Consider the following 24,904-nt stretch of genomic DNA (forward strand, 5'->3'; position numbering starts at 1 on the left):
TGATTACTTGCTCTGCCTTCTGAAGAGTCCATGGTTTATATTTCAAAACAGCAAATCCTGGCTGTTCCTATAAGCAGTTTGCACCAACAGATCCTTTTCCAGAAACTCGAACTAAGAACCCCACAGTTCCCTAAGAGAGGAAAACTCAGTCTCTTCTGAAGATGGGGAACATATCCTGCTGTGCACACCAGGGCAGGTGTCCCATTACTGCTACAGTGCACAGGGCTGTGTTCTTTTGAAGAAAGACCCACAAGAGAATATAACAGGTAGATCCATAACGAGCTGTGATTTTGTTTCCTCCCTGTATTGTTACCACCCCCCAACCAATACTAACCTAAATGCAAAGACTTAGTACTTAGGATAATAAGCTCCTGTTCTAACACCCATCACAACCTGATGAGTTAGCCTCTTTTGTGGGAATTTAGTGTGGTTTTGTCAATTACCAATATGCTTCCCTTGTGATTCTTATTATGACTATCTTTAAAGTTAACTTAGTTGTAATCAATGCTTCTCATATTTTCTGGAATTTCTTATTTCAATAGTTGTGATGAATATTTAATACAAAGTGCACAATGCTCACTTTCATATTTCAAGTTATATTCAAATTTATTCAAAGATAAGATCACCAAATATTACTGGAGAAGTCGACATAAATAATAGAACTGATGGTTCAGACCCACATTTAATAATTCTGTCCCCTTATGATTTGCATAGGTTACAGAAATGTTTTTTAACAGTCTTCCAGCTCCTCTTCTCAACTTTGATATATTAATTTTTGTTATTTCTGGCAATGCTTTCTATTACAAGAGATAAAATTTCAGTCATTTCAACATTAAAAATAGCCATAAAGTCAACCAAAAAATGATGTGATTTAATCAAAGGAAAATAGGTTTTTGTTTTTTTTTTTTCTTCATGAAATAAAAACTGCCTTAATATTCTTAGGATCACGGTGATCTTTCCTTCAGCAATTTGGATTTGATCTGAAAATTACCAAAGTGGATTATAATATATGTATCAATCTATTCTTATCATTACAACTGAGACATGAAATGAAAAACCTTATATTTTTTGATATTTGAATAATATCATCCTGGTTTTTACTAAAACTGATGAAAGAGAAAGTATGGTAAACTGGATGCATATAACAAACATGGGAGGTCGTAATGTTTCCAGGATATGGCAACTTGCCATTGACCACAGCCTCTTGGAACAAGATAAAGTCATTGAAATAGTTAACAGATGTTAGCCATACTAGAAATATAAAAGTTCTATTGCTAAAAATTATGTACGGTCAGATGGAGATTTGGCGCTTGGTCCATAATTTAACTGACTTGGCAAATGGAAAGTTGAGATCCAGAGGCATAATGCATAATATCAAGGCCACACACTTTGTGCACTATGCAGGAGCTCATAAACTACTGACAATATGTATACTGTGCTAAGCCAGCTTGATTAAGTATTAACACAGCATTTGATACTTAGGGAAATCTGAAGTCAATTTTCACATCTACTAAATTAAAAAGTTATTTCTATAAGGGCAAAAGAGTAGACTTTTCTCCAAGTTCAAAAGCATGTCTACAAATCATCTTATTTAGCTTCAGTTTGCAGTTTACCAATGATTGGTATTGCATTCCACTGATTTTGTAATCTATCCAGCAATACTCTTTAAAATATTTTTTCCCACGCTTGTCTATTACTTCACATTTCAGAATCGGTTGACAGTAATGATTTTCAGATGAGTATCTGTAGCTGAAATGGGTCTTCTCAGCTTTAAGTCACAAGTTCATTCAAGTCGAGCATTGAAGGAGGCTTGTGCTACTTTAGAATTTGTGGTTTTATTCACAGCTTTGCAAATAAAGTCACCAGCTTCCATCACTTTGTTAAGATTCACACCCTAGTAAGGGAAAGAAGGGATACCAGGTAGATTAGGGAAAAAGAAGACAAAACAGATTTGTTTTCATTTTATTAGTAGTCAATTAATAATTTGAAATAACTAAAAATGTTGCTTATTGTTGACTTGAGGGTAACATTTGTCTCTTCATGAATCACATAAGCATTTTAGATTTTTATGTTTTATTAGAGCATATCTTGAATCTGATTCTTATATAAAAATCATAGACTAGCCATACCTGAAAAAACTCAATGTAATTCATGGTGGTATCTACATTCTAGAAAGGGCAATGACAAAATTAGAAACAACCTACAAAATGCCAGTGGAGGGCAGTTACAATCAGAATGGTTTAGAGTTGTTCATAGATAAGGGCTTAAGAAAAAAAACCCTTTTACTATATAAAGAAACAACTTGATAAAACTATGAGAAATACAGGAAAAGTAAATGTATAATTTTAACAGTATTCAGAAACACTATTGGTACGATATTGAAGGTAGTAGTTGTAGGTCAAATAAAATGAAGTAGTATTTAGTACACATCTGGAACTTGTTTGGTTGAGAAGTTGTACTGTCTGAAAGCATAAACAGGATCAAGAAAAGCTTAGGTAAATCCATGAATGACAGATAGGCGGTTGGGTTTGAGGGCCAAATTCGGGGCATGCTCCTCATCTCCTGGGCTTGGTGTAACAAAAGGTCCCCACCCAGCACCTCAGCTGTCAATATAGGGGAGGCAGAGCATTAGGTGGATTACCCAGAGATTTGCCCTCAGGTAGCATTTCATAAACTCCTATGTCTTCCCTTAACATGGACTAGAAACAATGTGGACTTAAAATTGAACAGACTCAGGTTTCCTTGCTATTAAGTAGTTCTTAGTATTTATGTAAGTCTGTCATTTTCTTAAAGACAAATATAAACACAGGACCTTTTTATAACAATGACCATAAGGAGAGCATCATTTTAATATAGTCAAATCTATCTAGAAACTTTAAAGCAATGTTTCCATTGTAGTTCACTTCTCTCTTCTTGAGAATGGTCAAGAAAATAATTTTGTAAAGTGATACTTATAAATGATTCTCATTGTCTTTTTGCTATAAAGTTGTTCTTAAGGTACCAACAGTTGCTTTCGTTCCAGATAATTTGTTTTGTCCTGTGCATGGGTTTAGGGTAGAATATGTTAGACACATTTTAGTTGACATCCTAAATGGAGTGCTATTTAAGTATTGTGAATAATTAGCTACATGTGTCTCTAATTTTTGAATTACACCCAGCAAACGATTATAGAAAGATCTTAGTCACCAGTGTTCTGTGCTTTCCAAGAATTCCATTGATAATAAGTATGCATTGGAATTTGCTGACACTTTCTCCAAAAATTTCGTTTTGGCCTTTCTCTATCATTTTACCTAACAGATATCATCATAAAATAGCATTGCATTTATTACTGACTCAGTTATCGGGTGCTTAAATATGTCTCATGTACTGTGATATGCTCTGGGGTTTCAAGAACCTCATGTAGAATAAAGTTTCTGTCCTCAGGCTGTTTAGTGTCAAATAAGCAATATGGATGCCTGTTGATAGGGCGTCTTGTATTGTAATTAAAGTCACTGAAAGAGATATACCCAGGTGATTATGAGGGCACAGGATGAGACAATCAATCCACTGAGGAAAATAAAGCAGAGAGGAGTGTGTCAGGAAGGGTAAATTCTGACCCGAGTCTTATATGGGCAGTATGAGCCATTGAGAAGGGGGACCGAGGGGGTTTGGTAGGCAGAAGAATGATACAAAACACCTGAAGAATGCCATGCTATATCTGTAGAATGACAGGCAGAGATACCCTGGAAAGGCATGAATAGGCCATATTAGATGACAGAACACAGCTTTGCTCTTCAGGAAATGAGAATCCAAGCAGAAACAAGGCATATTCATATTTGTATTTTAGATGAAATCCTCTTGTGGTAGCATGGAAGATGAATTTAAAGGCAAGTCTGAAGGCTGCATACCAGTGTGGAAGATGAATACCTCAGAAGGAACTAAGGAATTGTGCTGACATAGCTACAACAAGGGTATTAACAAACAGCCAAAATATAAGTCAAATGAGTGGCTCTTGGTAAGTGATTCGGCACAGAAACCATAATAGCACTGGATTCTACAAAGAATCTTGGCTTGTTAGCCTGTGAAACTGGTTGAATTAGGCTCTTCTATTTAAATTTTGAATTCTTAAAAAATAAATAAATAAATTTTGAATTCTTAGGAGTGAAGCCATGGCTTATCTGCATTTCAGCCCTCAAGTTCTAGAACATGACCTGATATATAATAGGCATCAAAGCATGGCTAGGTTCAATTTAGTCATCTAAATCTCCAAGGAAAGATCTAATTTGTCTCAGTTTTTGTCGTAGCCATACATTTCTACCAGAAATGATTAAGCTACTTTGTAAATGAAATAATTAGTTATTCCTAACCAGGAAAGACAGGCAATAGCTTTTAATGTTTATCCTGAGTGATACCCATCCCCCGGTGAATGCTATGAGCATCTCTATGTAATGGGCATAGCTGCCATAATTGTTCTTTGGCAGGGAAAGCTAGACATAGAAATATAAGATCATAATAAAACCTCAGGGTAGGCTTAGAGGTAGAAGCACACACATTGGCATGGAAGTCTTAAGGTAAGGAACCCAAGGTATGAGCCTGGGGGTTTAGGCAGGGAGACACAAGACTTTTTGGGATGGTGGCACCTCACTCCAGGTGAAATCAAGTATGGGGGAGTAAGGCCATCTGAGTGGTGGTGGAAGCAAGTGCCAGGAACAGAGGTGAGAAATAAAATGATGAGGAAATGGAGACTCCAGGCAAGTGGTACTGAAAGAACTTTAAGTGGAGAGAAAAAAGATGTGAGAGAGAGAGGGAGAGGCAGAAAATTCCATTTTGTAATCCAGATGATGCTTTTACATCTCAGAAAACATTTTGAACTTCTAGTCCTTTGTGAACCTTTTTCTTGCCTTCTATATCTGCCCTAAATTCTGCCTTAAAGACTAATAAGTAATTTTAACAAGCATGTGGCAAAACAAAGTGCTAATTTAATTTAGGTGGATGCTATAGAGTATGTGACTTTTCAGGTACTTTTTTTTTAAGAGACCCTTCTTTTTCTCTAGTGTCTCACATGCTAAGTAGTATTAAGCTCTACTATTTCCTGACCATTCCAATTGTGCCCTGGGATCTTTTCCAGAAGCTCTAGTTGTCACCGCAAGAAAATCAAGATCTCTGTTTCCTCCTAGGAAAACATCCATCCAAAACAAAACTGCAAAAACAACAATCCTAATGGCAAAGACACAAGCTGTAACTCACAGTGTGTGAAATCAAATCAGATGATACATGAAAAAACACTTCAGAGGTCATGAAGCACTATAAAAATGTGAAATGGTAGCATTATTGGTGATGGAGCTACAGCAATAAGTTACTTTATAAAGCCCCCTGAAGAGTTTTTATTGTATTTTCCCACTGTGCATTTTAGCAAACAGCAAAAGTGTAGTAAAACTTTGACCTCAAAATTGCTTCCCAAATCTCAGACACATTCCCATTTGTATCTGCAAGGCATGCATGAATATTAAAATATGTTAAATGACTTACTGTGTTGAGCCCCAAGCCATTAAGCATATATATCAAATCCTCAGTGGCTACATTCCCAGAAGCACCTTTTGCATAAGGGCAGCCACCTAATCCGGATACTGCAGAGTCCACCACATTAATCCCCATCTGGAAAACAAACCAGAACACTCAGGGCTTGTCTATTTATGGCATGTAAATTGTTGAATTTCTACTTAACCTGTTCCAAAGAGCAAATGAGCAAAATCTAAACCTGTTATCCAAACATACTCACTTACTCACCTGCTGCTAGAACAGTCCCCTGGGTGCTGATTTCTTTTCTACCTAATTTTCCTCTTTTAGGCTAATATAAACTCTAAGGATCTCAGGAAGTAAAATAATCTTAGATCAAAATTAAAACGGTGTTATTCAGTGATAACAGCACAACCAGCTTAAAGTAAGATGAATTCACTTCTAGGTTGTATAGATTTTCCAACCAATTCTCTAGTTCTATCCTAATACTATTATATAAACACGAAATATTTCCAATACCCCAACACAAAGTCAAGGTGACTTAGAAGACTAGTGGTAATAGTAGGGTCACTATGTTTGGAAATAGGATTTTTGTGGGCTCATTTGACACTGAATTCACTCAATCTTTATTGAGTCGTTCTCTTACATACCCAATCCTGCTGCTTTGGGAGAAGTGAAGAGGTGATCCGGAGGCAAGACATCTACCACTAACAATAACATCATCTCACGTTTACTGATTCTTTATTAAGTGTTGGATATTATTCCTAACATCTTATGAGTATTTTTTTACATCTTATGAGTATTAACTCACAATCTTCACCAGAAATCCATGAGGTAGATATTCTATTATCCCCAAATCACAAATGAAGAAACTCAAGCACATCAGGATCAAAAAAATTGCCCAAGATCACATCTGTCTCCAGAGAATTCACACTGGGATTTATGGTTTCTGGAAGCATGCAAATTGTTATAGGCCCTGTGTATGGGGATATCAGAGGGTAGAGGATATGTATGTGCTGGAGATGTCCTTGTAGACATTATCACAGTGGGGTCTGAAAGGGGCCCTGGAGATCAAAGGGTTAGAGAAGACTAGGGAAGAGAGGCAGGCATGTCATGCCTCTATAAAAGGTGACAATTGAATAATCAGAAGCTACCAAGAGGCCTAATCTGATTATTTAACTCCAGGGCATTGGAGAAAAAAGTAAAATGACCTCTGCTAAAATGGGAAGTACCTGAAAGCAAAAATCTTGGGTAGCCTGCTCGGTGAGCTGTTCACATTCACGGATCAGAACCATACACTGTGGCTACGTCTCCAGAGTCAGCCTCAGGAGATCTGGGCTCAGACTTGAGAATCTGAGTCTTTCACAAGATCATGGATGCTGCTCTCACTGCTAATCTGGGGGGGGGGGTCACACTTCCTTTTGTTTTTCTTTTTTGATTAACTTTTTTAGAATAGTTTCAGATCATCAGAAAACTGGTAAAAAAACAAACAGAGCATCCCCATATATTACACACCAAGTTTCCTATACTGTTATGTGATCTTATGTGATTATGGTAAATCTGTCATGGCTGATGGACAAACATTGGTACATTATTATTAAAGTCTATACATGATTCAGGTTTCCTTATTTTGAACTTAATGTTCTTGTCTGGCCTTTAGTCTGGGTTTGTCCAATGTTTTTCTTAATGGTTAGACTAGAATTCTAAAATATTTCAAGGAAGACCACAGAGGTGAAATGCCATTCTCAATACATTGTATCAAAGATAGATACTATCAGCAGGATTTATGACTGGTAAGCACTTTGATCACCTGGCTGAGATAGTGTTTATCAGGGGTCTGCAGTAAGGAAGTCCTCACTCCCCACCTTCCAGAGGAAAGTCACTATGTGCAAATCATGCTTAAGAGACAGAGAGTATCTATGGACATTATTTGGAATTCTCCCATTTGGGAGATTTGTATGTATGTTCTCTTTGATTTATTCAAACATTTTTTTTATCAGTAGGGACTCCAGGTATTTTTTTATATCCAATTTGTTTTAGAATCCAGTATTACTTTCTATATTTTGTGGATCAGTTGTTTGAGATTTGTTTTTTGCAGCTCTTTTAGTTGGTCCCTGTGTCCCTTTCTCATACCAAAGGAACTGTGCTTTTTGAATCATTCTTCTAGATTTCCCCTTGAGACTTAAGAGGGATTCCTACAAGGTTTAAAAAAAAATTTTTTTTTGGATGATAGACCAAAATGGTTAACAGCAGTGATTACCGGATAGTGTAAAAACAGATAATTCATTTTCATTCTAATTATATATATAGTTTTAAAAAGGGGGGGGTTGTAAACTTTTGCCTGTAGTAGAATAATAGTATGTAAACAAGAATGAACATAAATTAATCTAAGACTGATTTTCTTGATTAACATCATTATTTTGCAACGGAGTGCTCCTCCTAAGATGTGAGACTGTAGGGTCAATCTGCATACAAAATCTTTAAATACATACATGATCTGAATGAAAAGTTACTTGGAAAATGCCCTTTCCCTTTTTCCTAGCATCAGAATAACTGTAGACCTGGGGATTTTCTATCAATAAGTTCTATTCCCAAACTAGTTGAATGAATTCTACCCACTGTGTGGCTTCAAAGCAATTTTTTTTCACAAATTTGAAGTTTATTAAAGTATATATTACCTGTGAAGGAGAACATTAAGATATTAGTGCCTTTTAAATTCTCTTTTTAAAAAATCATAGTACTACTTTAAAAGCACTTTTAATGTAGTTAAATCCTAAATTCTGACCTCTATTAAATGTATAATTCTATTCCCTAGAAATCTTAATGGATAATATTACCCATATACTAAGCTATGATCTTGTTTTACATAAGCTGCTTTGGGGGTATCTGGGTGGCTCAGTCAGGCATCTGACTCTTCGTTTAGGTTCAGGTCATAATGTTGGTGTTGTGGGATTGAACCCCGAGTTGGGCTCATGCTCAGCAGGGAGTCTTCTTGAGATTCTCTCTCTCCTTCTGTCCTCCCCCTACCCTCCCACACATGAGCTTGCTAGTGTTCTCTCTCTCTCTCAAATACATCTTTAAAAAAAGAAATAAGCTGTTTTGAAATTCTGCAACTATAAAAATTTGGTTTTACCCTGTATATTTTCTGTATATCGCCATCCCTATTCTGTTAGAAATGATACATACTATGATGAAAACAAGTTCTTGACAGTAGGAAAACATTCTCTTCATTGATTTTTTTATGGTAAATGGAGTAACATTTTTTGTACTTACTCAAATGATATAGTAAACACAGTGACATTTAAAGATAATAGATGGGATCTTAGATGATTTTATCATACAAGAGATTATCTTCATTAAAGGATTTTTTGTAGATACTCCCTTTCCCATATCTCTGAACAGAAACCACTACTTTCATGCTTTCACATTCCCAGGGGTGTGGGTATGTGTGTCTTCCCAGGGTGTGTGTGTGTGTGCATGTGTGCGTGTGTGTGCATTCACACACGCAAGCATGAGTGAGTTTTTTGCACCATAGATTGCAGAACAAAGCATTTGTTTTTTGTTTTGAAGGAAAGTGCATCTTTAGATGAGAAACCACAAGGTGGCAATGTAGCTTCAAAATCCAAGTTAAAGTCAAGAGTTTACAACCCCACTGTGTTCCAACCCCCCAGAATAACAAACATGTAAATAAATCACTTTATATTATACAAATAAATATTTTCTTTGCAAATGAGGAAACTTTTACTAATGGTATATAATACAAACTGTTGCTCAGTATATTTTTTAATTAGTCTTCCTTTGACTTGAATCTATTTATGAAGTGCATTCTATGTGCCAGGGACATGGGATATATACAGAATCCTGTAGCTCATGGAGTTTAGCTTTAGGAATTAAAATTACTACACATTTTGACACTGAGAAGTAGCATATTATCAAACTAGAAACCATTTTCTTTGAGAGCTAAGGGAACTAGTGATTCTCCCTAAACTAAAATCCAGAACTCAAAGGGTTGAGGTATTCTTGGCTCCCACCTTTCTCCAAGCTCATGATTAAAGCTATTTATGACCAGGAAATGATAAACTTGTTGAGTTCAGTTACATGTGCTCTGTCTTCTTGAGCTCTATACTTATGTGCTTGGACTTAGGGGCTGAGAAAAATGAATAAAATATTAGTAGCCTCTTTTTTCTGGAAAATGGTAAATTGATTGTAGATATACAGTGGGCACATCATTTTGTGCTACAGTCTTAGGTGAGCTCTGCAGAGTATTAATCTTGTGTAGTGCTTAGATGACCTGACCATGCTGATATGCTAATGAAAAATACATCTTGACTTTTTCTTGATGCTGTAAGAACTTATTTCCCAAAGAAAATGAGAAATCCTTAAGAGGAGTCAAATCATTTTGCAAAAGTTATAATGTCCTATATTTTCATGATTTCACAATATTTAATAAAATCTAACATTTTAGGTGTTGAGGATACTAAAATCTTAAGGAACTTAAACAATTTTAATATGTTAAGTTTTGAAATGACATCTTTCTTTCTATGATCAACTTTTTTTAAAAAAATCTATAATGTTAGATTTAACCTAAAATATATGATGGTTTAAGTTACTCATTTTTGGATTTAAGTTATGTGGGGAAAAGGCAAATGTTCATATGGGATAAACATTAAAAATGTACTAACTTTTCTAGTAGCTATCTCCTCAGCCATTCCTAAGTCAATATACCCTCCAACGGAGAACTATAATTAAGCATAAGGTGCTACTTGTCTTCCAGTGATCAGCCCAGATAGCATTAATGAAGCATAGCACTCTTTGTAATAAGCTCAGATCTTGCCTTGAGCTACTTCTCAACTCTAAATAGTTACTATATATTGATTTATACTACCTTAAAAATAACACTATTTGCATTCATGTGTACTAGGGATGTAACGTATTATATAAATCACAGATAATGTACAGTTAGCATACATGAATAAAGCCCAGTGTTTTAATTAAGGGAAGTATATGCCAAAATTGATATGTAAATGATGATAGGCATATATATTGCTGTTGAAGGATAATTAAGCTAATGGTGATTGGTTACTAACTTTCATGTAATATCCCTCATATTTTTTTAAGATTTTATTTATTATTCAGAGACAGAGCCAGACAAGACATATAGGCAGAGGGAGAAGCAGGCTTCCTGCGGGGAGCCTGATATGGGGACTCAGTCCTAGGACTCTGGGATCGCAACTTGAGCCAAAGCAGATGCTCAACCACCGAGCCAACCAGGTGCTCCAACATTCTTCATCTTTGAATAGGTTTTCCTACATGTTTCATTCTCCTTTGCCTTACTATACATAAGGAGATAGATTATATTCTTACCTTCATTGAGTATATTTCAAATGGAGATAGAAATGGGACTGTGTGTGTAGAAGGGTGGGTAAGGAAATGGAAAACAGATAAGAAAATTCTCAATTTAAGTAAGAGAAAATAAATACTATTAGTGAACATTTATTGAGTGCTTATTTTGTCACAGACACTGTGCCTTATGCCTTACATATGATAAAGCCACACGACGTTAGTGTGAAATGGGTAGTAACCCATGCCCATTTTACTGATGAGGTGACTGAGGTTCTAGGAAGACAAACACTATTTCCTACTTCAAACAGTAGAAGACAGAGGAAGGATGCAGATAGCTGTGTGCAGTATACTGTCCATTGTCAATTGTTAACAATTAACACTCTATGCCAGGCACATGACTACATTTTCCATGCATTGTTTCATTTAATCCATGTAATAACATCAGAAGGGGCAGTTGTGACTGAGAAAGAGAACACTAACATATCAAAAACCTTCCTTTTTTTTTTTATTTACGATAGTCAGAGAGAGAGAGAGAGAGAGAGAGAGAGAGAGAGAGAGGCAGAGACATAGGTAGAGGGAGAAGCAGGCTCCATGCACTGGGAGCCCGACGTGGGATTCGATCCCCGGTCTCCAGGATTGCACCCTGGGCCAAAGGCAGGCGCCAAACCGCTGCGCCACCCAGGGATCCCCAAAAACCTCCCTTTTTTTAAACCTTCCTTTTTTTAAGATCCTTTTTTCAACTTTCTGAAAAGTCTACATAACGTAGTAATAACAGACTTGAGAAAGTAAATGATCATTGTCCCAGGGCTTTTTTTTTTTTTTCCCTAGGAAGCTAGCCCAAGAAAATAGCCAGAAATGTTAATATAGATTCATGTTCAAGGATAAGGTATTCTTTGTACCATGATTTGTAACAGGAGAAAAAAGGCCATAAGTTAAATATCCAGTAATAAGGAAATAGTTAACAAATTACATAAGATGAGCTATTGGGAAACCATTAAATATTTTCAGTGAATAGAAAATTTTTAATGGTATAGAAAAGTGATTATAAGAAACTGGAAGATAGGAGAGGATACCATCCATGCTTGGTATCATTCGTGTTCCAATGATACCGAGCATGCTATCATGCTCGGTATCATTGGAATTTTTGATCATTTCTAATAAATATATACCACACATGTAACGTGTATTTGTTTCATTGTCATCCCCTTCTTCTGCTACAACAAAACCCCAAAACTATATTGGCCTCCTTCAGGTTCTATTTTTTCATTTATTGGTTTCAGTCCAAATTATAGAGATGATTGCTATAGGAATCCTCTACCATTGCCTGTTCTTGAGTGGATATTGCTTCTATACTGCACTTCAGTAGCCACCTATTCCCGCCACCCTAGTGGCACAAAATAATTAAGCCAGTTCACCTCAAACTTGAATGAGCATAAGATTCCACTTACAATGCCTGACTTAGAGGGTATTGTACTAAAGGAAATAAATGGGACAGAGAAAGGAAAAAAAAACATATTATTTCACTTATATGTAAAATCTAAAAGAAACCCAAAACAAATGAACAAACATTTATGATGTCTGAGGTGGGACCTGAGCTTCTGAATTTCTAACAACTCCTGAATTATGCAGAAGCTGCTGTTCCTCAGAACATACTTGAGTGGAAAGAGACTCTGTTTCGTCTAGGAAAGAACTGGTTCTCATGTGTCAGTATATCCCTGTCCAGTCATCACAGTGGTTCCATCCTGCCTTGCACAGTGTTGATCAGAATGGGACCACCTGAGTATCAGAATTACCTAAAGTCCTAGTTTAAAAGGCAGATTTCTATTGTCTATCTCCAGAAAACTGACTTTTTGTTCTTGTAAAGTCCATTGTTTCATATTCTAAGATGACTTTAAAGCATAATAAAGTGTGAAAATAATTGTTTTCATTTACCTGTTCATCTGTGGCAGATAATGCTAACTCTTTACCAAAAATTTCTTTCCTCCTCTTCTGGGACTCTGCTAGGTGTCATAACCAAATGCCCTTTAAATTAAGTGTTGTTATGTGACTGTAGGTTAACCAATGATGTGCAAGCAAAGTGATGCAGGACATTTCTAGGGATAAGTCTTTTCAGAAATTCTGTCAATAGTCAAATGCAGATTACAGTAAGGCCTTAGGGAATGGTGAGACAAAAAAAAAAAAATGGGAGGAGCCTGAGTCCATGAGTTACCCCCTGGAGGAGAGATCACTGAGAAAAGCATGTTTGGTGAGGAACAAACATCCATGTGTTAGAGCCATTACCCATTTTGGGGTGTGCAGTTATATCAGCCAGTTAGAATTAATATACCAACTGATGGGATAGATTAAAATCTACCATTTTCCAACTATTTTCTATTCCATCTGTTTTGTTTTTCTTTTCTACCTTCTGTTATTTTTTATGACTCCATTTTATCTCTTTTACTGACTTAATATTTTTACCTCTTCAAATTGTTGTAGTTACCCTATGGTTTACAATATAAACCGTAAAAGTCTACTTTCAACTATCCACACCACATGTAGGGAAAGACCTTACAGCAGGATCTTCTCAATTCCATGCAACCACCCTTTGTGCTGTAATTTCCTTACCTTTACTTTGATATTCCCATAATACATTTGCATACCCATAATATGGTGCTCCTCTATTTGCTTCAGGTAGTTATCTTTTAGAGCAATTAAAGTTTAAAAAATTATTTTTATTTACTCCACTTTGAATTCTCTGAAGAAGCTCAACAGGAATCAGAATATTAGAGATTCACATCCTACTATTTAGTTAACACTCACCTTTTAGAGGTAGTATGCCTTTTCGAGGTAGAAGAAGGAAGATTAGTTAGTGAAAGAGACAAGGAGTTCAGGAGGAGGTCCAATGTCACAAGCCAGAATAGGAAGTTTCTCTAAATGCTTTTTTTTTTCCTTTTCCTGAGAAGAAAGTAAGCAAAGGGTCTTGGGGGGGCGGAGGGAGAGAGAGAATTTCAAGCAGGCTCCAAGCTCAGGGTGGAGTCTGACTGGGGCTAGATCTCATGACCTTGAAATCATGATCCTAGCAAAGACCAAGAATCATACACTTCACTGACTGAGAAACCCAAGAATCTTAAAGTTTCTCTAAATACTTATACCACAGTGATGAATGCTTCACCTACTTAAGGAAAATAAGAACCAAGAAAAATCTACTGGATTTATGAAATTGACAAATTTTTAAATGGTTTCATTAGAGACAGGACAGGAGAGAGGTGACAATTGAAAAACGGAGGACATATAGTCTAGTACTTAAAAAAAAATCAGTTTAGGGAGACTTGTACGTAAACCTGTTCTATACTTGTTAGTTGTGTGATGTTGATGTTACTTCTCTGATGCACCAAATGTAAGATGACTATAATAGTACACAGTCATGGGCTTGTTGAGGACTCAGTGGGATCTTCCATGAAAAATGCTTATCTCATAGATTGGCACATAACACTCAGCAAATGTTGGCTTTAACAAGTATATGTCAAGGATATAGAGACAGAAGACATGTGATAATAAAGAAGAAAATCAGGGCATAATTGGGGGTATATGAATGGAGAGAGATGGAGAATATTGAGACCTGTAACTTGGAAGCCTTAAAGGACAGAGGTAAGTAAGTGGAAGTAAAGAATGATACCATACATAGAAGAGAAAATTCACAGAGATAAAGCCTTAGAGGGTGTGGATAAGTTTGGGATTAGGGTAGAAACATGGTGTTGAGCTTAGAAATTAGTGGAAAAACCTGTCCTTTGAGGTAGAGTGAGGGGGGAAGATGAACAGAGGTACAGAGATATGTCGAAGGAACACAGACCCCGAAGTTTTCAGGGAAATAAATGATCGATACTCCTAGAAACACAGTAATTGAGTTAATCTGCTGAGATATCAGAAATAAATTATAGTATTTCTAGCTCCCTGATACTAGAGCTTCTTTTGGACTCTGCCCTACCCTGCTCTTACCACACATTTTGATGTGTGCACAAAGAGGTGGGTGTATAATGAGGAGGAGGAAGAAAGGGGACAGTAAATAAATGACACCATGTAAATAATAAAAAAAAGTACCTATACACATAGAAGTAAGTTTTTAATAAGCATCTAAAAATTCCAGATTTTTATAACTAATTTAGTCAGTTTTCCTTATGATTGATTGATTCAAAGGGATCTAAGCCCTAAAGTTCCTAGTCACAGAGGTCATTGTTCCAGAGATGGATCTAGAATTTAGGCCTTCATGTTTTTGGAATTTGACTGGTAGGAGGTAAACAACTTCCAGTTCTAAATGAATGTTAGTGGGAGGCCTATGTAATAGTGTAAATGTGCAACTAAATATTAGGTAAAAAAAAAAAAACTATAGAATGAGAGCACAGTGATGCTGATAAGAATTAGGTGTTACATTGTTACCAATACTCATAAACCAGGGAGGGCTTGGGATAATGGGAGGACCAAATTTTGGTAGGAGGAGGGAGCCAAAACAGCAGGTAATATATACAAACTATATAAGGGCAAGAACGTTCCTCTATCTCCATTATAGGCTCAGTAGGTGGCATAGCACTCAGAACATAATGAGTTATTACTCAAATATTTCTGAAAGAATTGAGCAAATATTGTGCCTAAAATAACAATGCATGCAATATCAAGACCTGGGTGCAAGTATAACCATACATGGTAATAAATGAACTTGATACAATTCAATTGGAAACACAGAATTCCATAAGGAGGATTCTAAAGTAAATGAAACAGTTCAGTGGATCACTACCTACTTGCTCCCTAAATCTCCTTCTCTTCATTCTGCCTTCCCATAAAGATGGGTTCCTAGAACTTGTTTGTTCAGTGACTCCTTATAAATGCTTGGTACAGTTGATGGGCCTAATTTGGGTCAATCAGTCTCCTCCCCAGGAATTTAGAACAGAAACAAATATAGTGAGATGTATAGCATATGAGGTATGGGCAAGCAACTTTTTCCATGAGCAATGGGAAGTAAAGAAGTTCAGTCTGCAGTAAGAGGGAAAAGGAAGCATCGTTGAATTGGAAATGTCACCTGAATTCCAGATAGCCTCTCAGTCTTAGGTCCAGCTTCATTTCTGTCCTACCTTGGTTTTTGAAATAACATTTAATTAGAACTATTCCAAGTCCCTTAAAAAACGCAGTAATCCTAGGAAGTAGGTACTATTACCATCCTCATTTTATAAATGAGAAAACTGAGACACAGGACATTTAATATGATCATGCTTGGTGTTACATATTTAGTAAGTGATGTAAGCTGAGATGCAGGATCAGGTGGAAAAGTCTCCAAATCTCTGCTCTCAACTTGTGTGTATACCTCTCTAAAAGGTTTCCATGAGACATCGCTGTATCCTCATAACAAAGTCTCCTTTTTGCTTAAAGTAGCAGGAGTTGGCTACTGTTACTTGGAAACAAAGAGTAATAACTAACACATCATTAAGTTAATGACCTGGCAGGGAAGATATTCATAAGTATAGAGAACGATAATACAAAGTAGAGTGTGGTAGCTATTATGAGAATTACAAACAGAGCTATTCAGAAACACCAGTGAGATGGTTTCTATATTTTGTAGGGGAGCATGGAAGGAGGAGGGGCAGGGTGAAAAGGTTGATGAATAGTTTGGCTCTGCTTTGGGCCTTGAAGGATGTTGACAACTGGGGGATGGTGAGGGAAAAGATGTTCTACAGAGAGGGAACAGCTTGAGAAAAGGCACCTATGATGTACAGGCCAAGGATGTACTGAGAATACTTTAATGAGATTTCTATTGTAGGGGCTGTTGAGGTGTGGAAGGAGTACAGCTCCAGATCATGATAGGTCCTAAATGCCTTTCTCTGGGGGATGAGCTTTCTTCCCTAAGAAATAAAGAGCTACTTAAGGTTCATGAATAATCATGACATCATCAGCATTTGTTTTACTCAAATTTTGTTATCAGGGGAGCAATCATTGAGATGGATAGGAGGTTGAGAATATGTAAGTAGAAGTACTTGTTAGAAAATTAGTGCAATGGATGAAGTCACTGGTGATGAGTATTTAAAATGAAGCAGAAGGGGAAAAGGATTTGTGTTAAAGAACAAATTTGACATTTATGAGGTAAAATCATGTCAAATGAATGTATAATACTGGAAGTAAGAGGTGTCATTGACAAAAGCAGTGATTTCTAGCTTAGTAACTAAGATGATCCATTAACTGGAATGGGATAGAAAATCAACTCTAATGAAAGGTAGAAGTTGCTGTCTTGGAAATCATTATAGATGTAAAAAACTGGATATTTAACATGTCATTCCTTAAAGCATCCCTGCTTGTTCAAAACTAGTTTTCATTCCTAATCTTTCAGGGCAGCCCTGGTGGCGCAGTAGTTTAGCACCGCCTGCAGCCCAGGGTGTGATCCTGGAGATCCAGGATATAATCCTGCATCGGGCTCCCTGCATGGAGCCTGCTTCTCCCTCTGCCTGTTTCTTTGCCTCTCTCTCTCTGTCTCTCATGAATAAATAAATAAAATCTTATATATATATATATAAATATATATATATATATTTTTCTTTTTTAATATCTAGAGATTTTTTTTTTATCATAGTCACACACAGAGAGAGAGAGAGGCAGAGACATAGGCAGAGGGAGAAGCAGGCTCCCTGCACCGGGAGCCCGATGTGGGATTCGATCCCGGGTCTCCAGGATCGCGCCCTGGGCCAAAGGCAGGCGCCAAACCTCTGCGCCACCCAGGGATCCCTATATATATATTTATATAATCTTTCATTGCATACCTATTTGCTTTTGCTCATTTATATCTGGGGTAATGTACAGCTTTGGTAATGTTCAAATTCATGGTTAAACATTCTTGTAATCCAAAGAACTGGCTTCCATTGGGCAGTGAAATAATTTAAAAAGCTGTGACAACATGCTTCCTGGGTCCCTAAGTTGAAGGCTCTTCCTCTCTGCTGAATACAAAGAGTATGGTTGGGGTGATAGAAATTCCAGATGGGTTTAGGGGAGCCCTACAATACAGGGGACTGGTATGCTAGAGGAAGTATAAGACTCAAAAGCTCCCCAACCAGCTAACTGAGATGCCAGGACAGCAAAACTGAAATGAGGAACCTGTCAAGTGGAACCCAAGGTAGCCTCACACTAGAATGGAGAGAGCACAGGTGGGCCTGAGATAACTAGAATCAAGACCAGGAAGGAGCAGCATATGGGCCAATATCCATTTGTCATGGTTAGGGTACTACCACAAGGGTGAAGGCTGAACAGGCTGGAGAGAAGCATCAAGGAGAGAAGGGAGGACGAGGAATGCCATCACACAAGGTAACCCCTGGCCAGTGGTGGATGGATACTCAAACTCCCTTCAAACTTACCTCATAGGAACAAGAGTCAAAAAGCAAAGGAAAGGAGACATTGAGTTTTAAGAGGAAATGACTAAGCTGATTAACATATGTATTCAGCCATTTATTAGGAGGTAAACTGGCATTTAAACTGGAGTGTTCATTAAACTGAATACTGTCACTTACATAGAAAACTTAAAACATTTCATAATATTTAATCACTATATATTACCACTCTGTCCTTATTGTTCATTTCAGATAGTTCAAGTTCAATTTGATTTCCTTCCTTTGAGAGGCCAGGGAGAGGGATGTCCAGTACGGAGCCCAATACAGGACTTGATCTCACAGACCTGAGATCATGACCTAAGCCAAAATCAAGAGTAGGATGCTCAACTGACTGAGCCACTCAGGTGCACACAATCTGGTTTATAAATGATTTACCAGAAATCTTGCTTACTCTAAAGACACAACTGATCAGAATATCCACAAGATATTTATGGTCATAATGGTGTTAATTTTTCTAAGCAGTGAATAACTGAGAGAAAGCTGAGTATACATGAAATCAAAATAGATTTTCCTCCAGTTGAGACCAGTTAACTCAAAGAAGGCAGAAAAACAAAAATATAATTACATTTCAATATATAGGAGGTAAAGCAGGTTTGGAGCAAACCACATCTAGAAACTATGATATAATCAATGGTTGATGCAATTGTAGGTATTTATTTTGGGTAAGACTCAGTGGTAGATAATAGTTGCAGTTGCAAAGTGCAAGATCATTATGTGGTCAAGAATGTAGACATAGGGAAGCCGGGGTGGCTAAGTGGTTTAGCGCTGCCTTCAGCCCAGGGCCTGATCCTGGAGGCCCAGGATCGAGTCCCACATCAGGCTCCCTGCATGGAGCCTGCTTCTCCCTCTGCCCGTGTCTCTGCCTGCTTCTCTCTCTCTCTCTCTCTCTCTCTCTCTCTCTCTATCTCTCATGAATAAGTAAGTAAAATCTTTAAAAAAAAAAGTAGAGTCTACAGAGGTAGATTTTGCTTGATTATGAGAGATAACTCTGTAGCCATTTAATGCTGCCTAAACTTAAGTGGTTAGCTCTCAAAATAATTCTCTCTGCCACTGAAACTATTAAAAGGCCATCTAAAGATCATAGAAAGAATCCCTTGGCTTTGGCCTCTAGGAATTTTACCCAATCTTAAGTCTTTCTGCAAATGTACGTTTAGCTTAGCTTGCTCAATAACATCTAATTTTGTCATAAAGTTACATACATAGACAACATAAAAATATTAAGTGCTGCTGCTATTGTGATTTGAGGTAACATTTCTGTGGTAGGGCCATTTCTTGGCATCTGAACACAACAGGCAAATTCTAAGCAAAGACACAGTGACTTCTTGGGAAGGCCACATACAGTAATCTTCTAGATGGCATATAACTGTGGAGTCCACTGCCAATAGCCAAGAAAAAGACCTATAAAACATAGTTTAAGGAAAAAATTTGTTGAAGACTCTCCTGAAGGGTGTCAAGCCCACACATATTTGGTATTTGCAGCAAGGCTGCCAAATACCACTAGAATTACAAAAGCTTCCATATGACTTACAGCATATTTTAGGATTTGTTTTAACTTTAATACTTCCAAGCACTTAGAACTCAATGCCACCCTTAGTTGAAAGTGAAAATAGAGAAGCAGGTAGGAATTTTTAGATCTGAGTCCAAGTACTATTCCCTCACTTGGTTAGATAACATTCAGAGAAAAAGAAATCACCTATGAAATATGTAGGAAAATACAATGTTAACCATGGAAAAAACAGATTGACAGGGCCAAATATCCTGTTTGGGCAAGAATAAAGTAAGATTCCTCAAGGTTCACAACAACAAGAAAGCTGCCACCTGCATCTGATTTCCAAAGTGCATGGCCCTGTGATGGTCAAATGCCTGCTTGCTCTGTGAGGTTTGGTCTGTTCCTTTTCTTTTCCTTAACACAGGGGACTGACTTGTGCAGTCTACATTCCCCCAACTCCTCTATGAACTAGATTCCAACTGGTTCAGCCAACAGAAAGCTTTGTTGGAGGGAGACTCCAGAATATTCCCCCCTCCCCTTTCTGTTTCAGGTGGTATTTCTAGCATAGCCTGTTTCTTCAGTGGCTCTAAATGTTGGCCATGGACAGTCCCATCTTCCTTTTGGTGACTCTGGATGGTGGGTTCCTGTAACAGTGTCTTCTTTCTTTGTCTAGCCAAGGGGCCTCACTGATGTTACAGTGGTGGTTTCCTTTTCCCGTTCCTACTAATCTCAGGAGTGCCTCCTTAAAGTGAGAACACTGAGGGGCAAACTATAAGGAGGCACTCGCTCTCAGGGTAGAGCAAGTACAATCAGCACCTGAGAATGAGTGCCCCCTAAATGGTGTGCCTTAGGCACCTGGTCACCTGCCTCAACCCAGGCCCTACTCACTGCTGGTTGCTTTGCTGCCTAATGTTCAGTTTTATGGTTCCCCTGTCACCTGTGCACAATTTCCTGGATTCACTTACATGGTTCCTGCTTTCTGGCTGGACCCTGAAAGATCCAAGTATTCCTTTTATGGAGTTCAGTCTGAATTTGCTTCTATCTAGCTCCTACCAAAGGCAAATTGAGAAAATATTTTTAAAAATCTTTTAGAGTATACAGTCCCTCCTCTTCTAAGTATTTGAATTCTAGCCTCATATCAGTTTAGTTTATCAGAAAGACATATACCAGTATCTTATCAGCTCAGACACTTGCGGAGGTAGCTTCCCTGGATCCCATTTTAAGGTTATTTTCTTGCATTTATTGATAGTTATTGTAAAACACTAAGAAGTCAGTCATACTAGAGGATTTTTCCCCCCACATGTATCTTAAAAACTCCTGCTGGAGATAATTGTTCATTAATTTTACTATGCTATATCCTGTATTAATCAGGATGATTAGGTTGAACTAGGGAAAAAACTAGAGGAAACCTATTGGTTCACTTACGTGCATCGTAGAAAGAGTTTGGAGCTAATCTTGGGAAAGACAGGAACCTTTCTGTTTCTCTCTGTCTCTTCCCTCTCTCCTTCCTTCTCTCTTCACCCTCCCATCTTCCCCCCACCACCCCCCCGTCTTACCAACACCCACCCCCAATCATTTTGTTTTTTCTGTTGGCTTTATTTTTCCATGTCTATTATGCCAAAGGTCACAGGATTTTTATATAAGAAAAGTGAGTACTTTTTCATGAGCTCCAGCCAGGACAATACTGGGAAAGGGGTCTTTATTGAGCCACCTTAGGTAAAGTGTCCATTTGTGGACTGGCTACAAAGCCAAGTGTATTAGAGCACAAAGATTTCTTATACTAGGATCATGAGTTCACTGTAACATATACTTAGGGGTGTTGGTATATGATGTGTGTGTGTGTGTGTAGGGAAAGTGCTGCAATTTCTACACTCTCACAAGAAGTACATGGCTGAACTCATGGGGAACAGTTTCTTGGAGGAAGCTGTTACTTTCATACATCAAACAAGGATCCCTTGAAAGTTTCACCAAATTCCTTCGGTAGAAGCCACTTGGTATATTCTATTTAAATTTCAGTATCCTAAAAAAATGAATGTTAGCACTCTTGTAACTCTTCATGTCTGTTTTTAGAAAAGTTAAAAGATCATTTAATGCTCAGTAGTGACAACTATTCATCCCACCAGTGCACAGACATTTGAGGAGTTCCTATGTGGTTCGGGACTCCAGGTATAGTCACAGAAAATAACATGTACAAAATTTGTGCCCTTACAGAGCCAACTCTCTGGTGGAGGAGAAAAACACTTGAGATGGATAAATGACAAAAATAATGTAGGAAACAAGTGACAAGGAGGAGATGCCAATTTACTCCATTCTTCTAAGGAAATTGCTTGAAAGTAGGAAAGTGAACTTAAGTACATATGTGAAATAATTTAAGGCAAAATAAAGTCAGGACAAATGCCTTGAAAAGGGATGATGCTTGGTGTGTTGAGAGCAGTAAAAAGACCATGATGGCTGCAGTGGCTGGAACCAGGGAGACAGTGTGAGACAGATGTGTTGCAGGGCCAGATCTTGTGGACAAGTGTATTTTGATAAGGTCAGTATCATTAGTGTAGCAGACTGGAGTCTCAATCAGATTTTTTCAGTGGTAGCCATAGAATGGAAAAACTTCTCGGGGCATTGTACTTTTACCCATATCATGAAACATTTTGCTGTTTGATAGGCCACAGTGTTTTGGATTTGGAAACTACAGTAGACTAGGGAGGTGTCACAGGCCAAAGCTCATGAAGCTATTAACAAATTAACTGAAGTCATGTTTATGCTTTCCTGTCAAATAAAACATGTTTACTTGAACCAAGGTCTTCTGTAATTGAGCATAGGAGATTTGGTTTCTTACTAGACAATATAATACAAATTTCATAAATGTCTATTAGTTCAACAAGTTCTGATTTCATAGGGAGACCTCATCTGTCAAAATTACTATGAAATGATAGCTCTTAGGAACATATTCAGCATTATGTAAGCTAAAGAATAAATCATTCAACCAATATTTACCAAGCATACACTTACAAAAGGCTTAGCATTCTAGTATATTTAAGACACAGTCTTTGATAGAAAAAACTTATAATCTAGTGGGAAAGCTATGATGTCTACGTGAAAACACAGAAAACTGTGAGAAGCACTAATGCAGGTCAGTTAGGAAAATAGTTCAAGGAGGAAGGAAGTTATTTCAGGCCCAGGTAATTAGAGCAGGTTGCATGAGGGAAATGACATGAATATGGCCTTGAAGAGTAGGATGATTTTACAGAGTATGGCACTTGGAAAGAGTCTTAAAAAGAACTAAAAACAACACCAATGACTGAACTTGTTAATGACAGTTTCCTGTTTATTGACATTTTACATTCGCTCAATTCCTTCCACTATGTAGCAGAATTTTGTAGAAGTATCCAAAATACTATTCATTTACTATTTATTTAAACATATTAAGTGGTTTCCATGTACGTACAACTCACTATGGGAGCAAAGATAAAGGCTAGATGCAGTATTATAAACCTAGATGGTTAGTAGAATGGGTTTTTTAAGATCATGATATGTACGGACACAAATACTTTTTAACTTTCAGTCAGATGCTACATTATTGAATATGTTTAAGATAGCTGTATATACATATAGAAGTAGATCTGCATGTCTATACGGAGCTATTGGTGGGAATGTGTGTATATATATTTCAGCCATATCACATAATTCATGTGTAATTTTAGAACTCTCAGAATCTTCTTTACAGCTAATGTCCATAAGACATCTGTAAGTACTATTATATTTCTTAATAGAAATATGTGTGTTCTTGTTCAGTATTTCAGGCCAGTGCCTAGTCTTGTATCAATTACTCACATCATCTCACATGTCCAGAAGGAATTTATATCAAAAGTTTGTAAGCCATCTAACAAATGCATGCATGTTTCTCTAAAGTAAAGCTGTATTTGAAATTTTACAGACGTGGAATTCTTCCAATCATCGTATCTCACTAAGTATAAGAGAAATCCAAAACTTTATACAAAATGAATTACAGCACTGTATAGTTATCTATGCAAAATGTGCTAGTTGCTTATTGCAATATATGTAAAAACCAAAAATATGACTTTCAAGTTGATTTTAACTCAAAGGTGAATTATTTATGTACACAAATAACTCATTTTCACTTTGCCAGAGACAAATAACAATTGTGAGTCAGAAAAAGCACTCAAAATTAATTTTACCCAAGTTTTTGTTCCTTCTATCAACCACATATTTATAAACATTGTTTCACACCAGACAAGGTTTAGGGGAACATGATATACATGGCCTTTGGTTTTGCTTTTAGTTCTTCAGTAATTAGGTATTTGACTTTGGAAGTGTTACTTTACTTCTATGGGTCTCACTTTCCATATTTGAAAAGTGAATTGTTAAAATATTCCCCTTTGAAGTCTTACTTGGAGAGTAAAGAAAGATACTCTTTTCTAAAAAGGAGGAAGGATAGAGAACATGGTTACTCTCCTAACTATAAAGGAAATGAGAGATGCTTAAGAGCTTCCTATAAAGCTTCAATAAAATGTCATTCAGGGTGCTAATATTACACCTGCCAAATGTCATACATTTATAGCACAGGTTTGCACATGGTAGACAGGCAGTCTATAAGTGTTAGATGAATCAAGGAACCTATTTTGTGCTTCTAATATATTCTACTGATAAAATACATAACAATTAAAAATACATTTTTAACATTAAGAGAACATGTTTATTATACTGTAAATCATGCTTCTCTCTCTCTCTCTCTCTCTCTATATATATATATATATATATATTTATATATATATATATATATATCTTTTTTTTAAGTCATAGTTCCAATTGTAAGCCATGGATTCTTCCAGGAACATTATGTCCTTTGGCTAGGAAAAAAAAAAACACACAACAAAAGACACACATTCAAAAGTGAATATATATTGATCTGATCCATGGGCAGAACAGTTTTCTAAAAGAAATGTATTGAATTCGCTTGTCACTTTTATCCAAGTGAGGAAACATATTCTGTTGTTACTAGTATGCTGTGTAGCCAATGTATCTGCACATTTTTCTGTCAGTCAGTATTTTGTAACCCAGGAACTTATGAAATTTAGTATGAAGATAAGTTTTAATGTCACCATTTCTTATTATTAAAACACTAGCAACATTTAAACACTTATCTGACCAAGTAACATTAAGT

The 24,904-nt window shown here is 36.9% G+C and overlaps 1 protein-coding gene across 5 annotated transcripts in view; it reads right to left on the reverse strand.

The window, feature by feature from the left end:
• Positions 1-593: 593 nt before the first annotated feature.
• The window catches only part of HMGCLL1 (3-hydroxymethyl-3-methylglutaryl-CoA lyase like 1), a 203,299-nt gene continuing 178,988 nt past the window's right edge, over positions 594-24,904 (reverse strand). For all 5 annotated transcript variants that reach the window (XM_055330866.1, XM_055330868.1, XM_055330869.1 and 2 more), the window contains 2 exons: positions 5,509-5,634; positions 594-1,894 (listed from right to left, as the gene is read on the reverse strand). In XM_055330866.1, the coding sequence (XP_055186841.1) occupies positions 1,784-1,894; positions 5,509-5,634 (237 nt within the window). In that variant the 3' untranslated portion in view covers positions 594-1,783. The remainder of the gene's footprint in view (positions 1,895-5,508; positions 5,635-24,904) is intronic.

This window comes from Nyctereutes procyonoides, unplaced genomic scaffold (genome assembly GCF_905146905.1).
Source record: "Nyctereutes procyonoides isolate TBG_1078 unplaced genomic scaffold, NYPRO_anot_genome, whole genome shotgun sequence".
In the NCBI taxonomy this organism is placed as follows: Eukaryota; Metazoa; Chordata; class Mammalia; order Carnivora; family Canidae; genus Nyctereutes; species Nyctereutes procyonoides.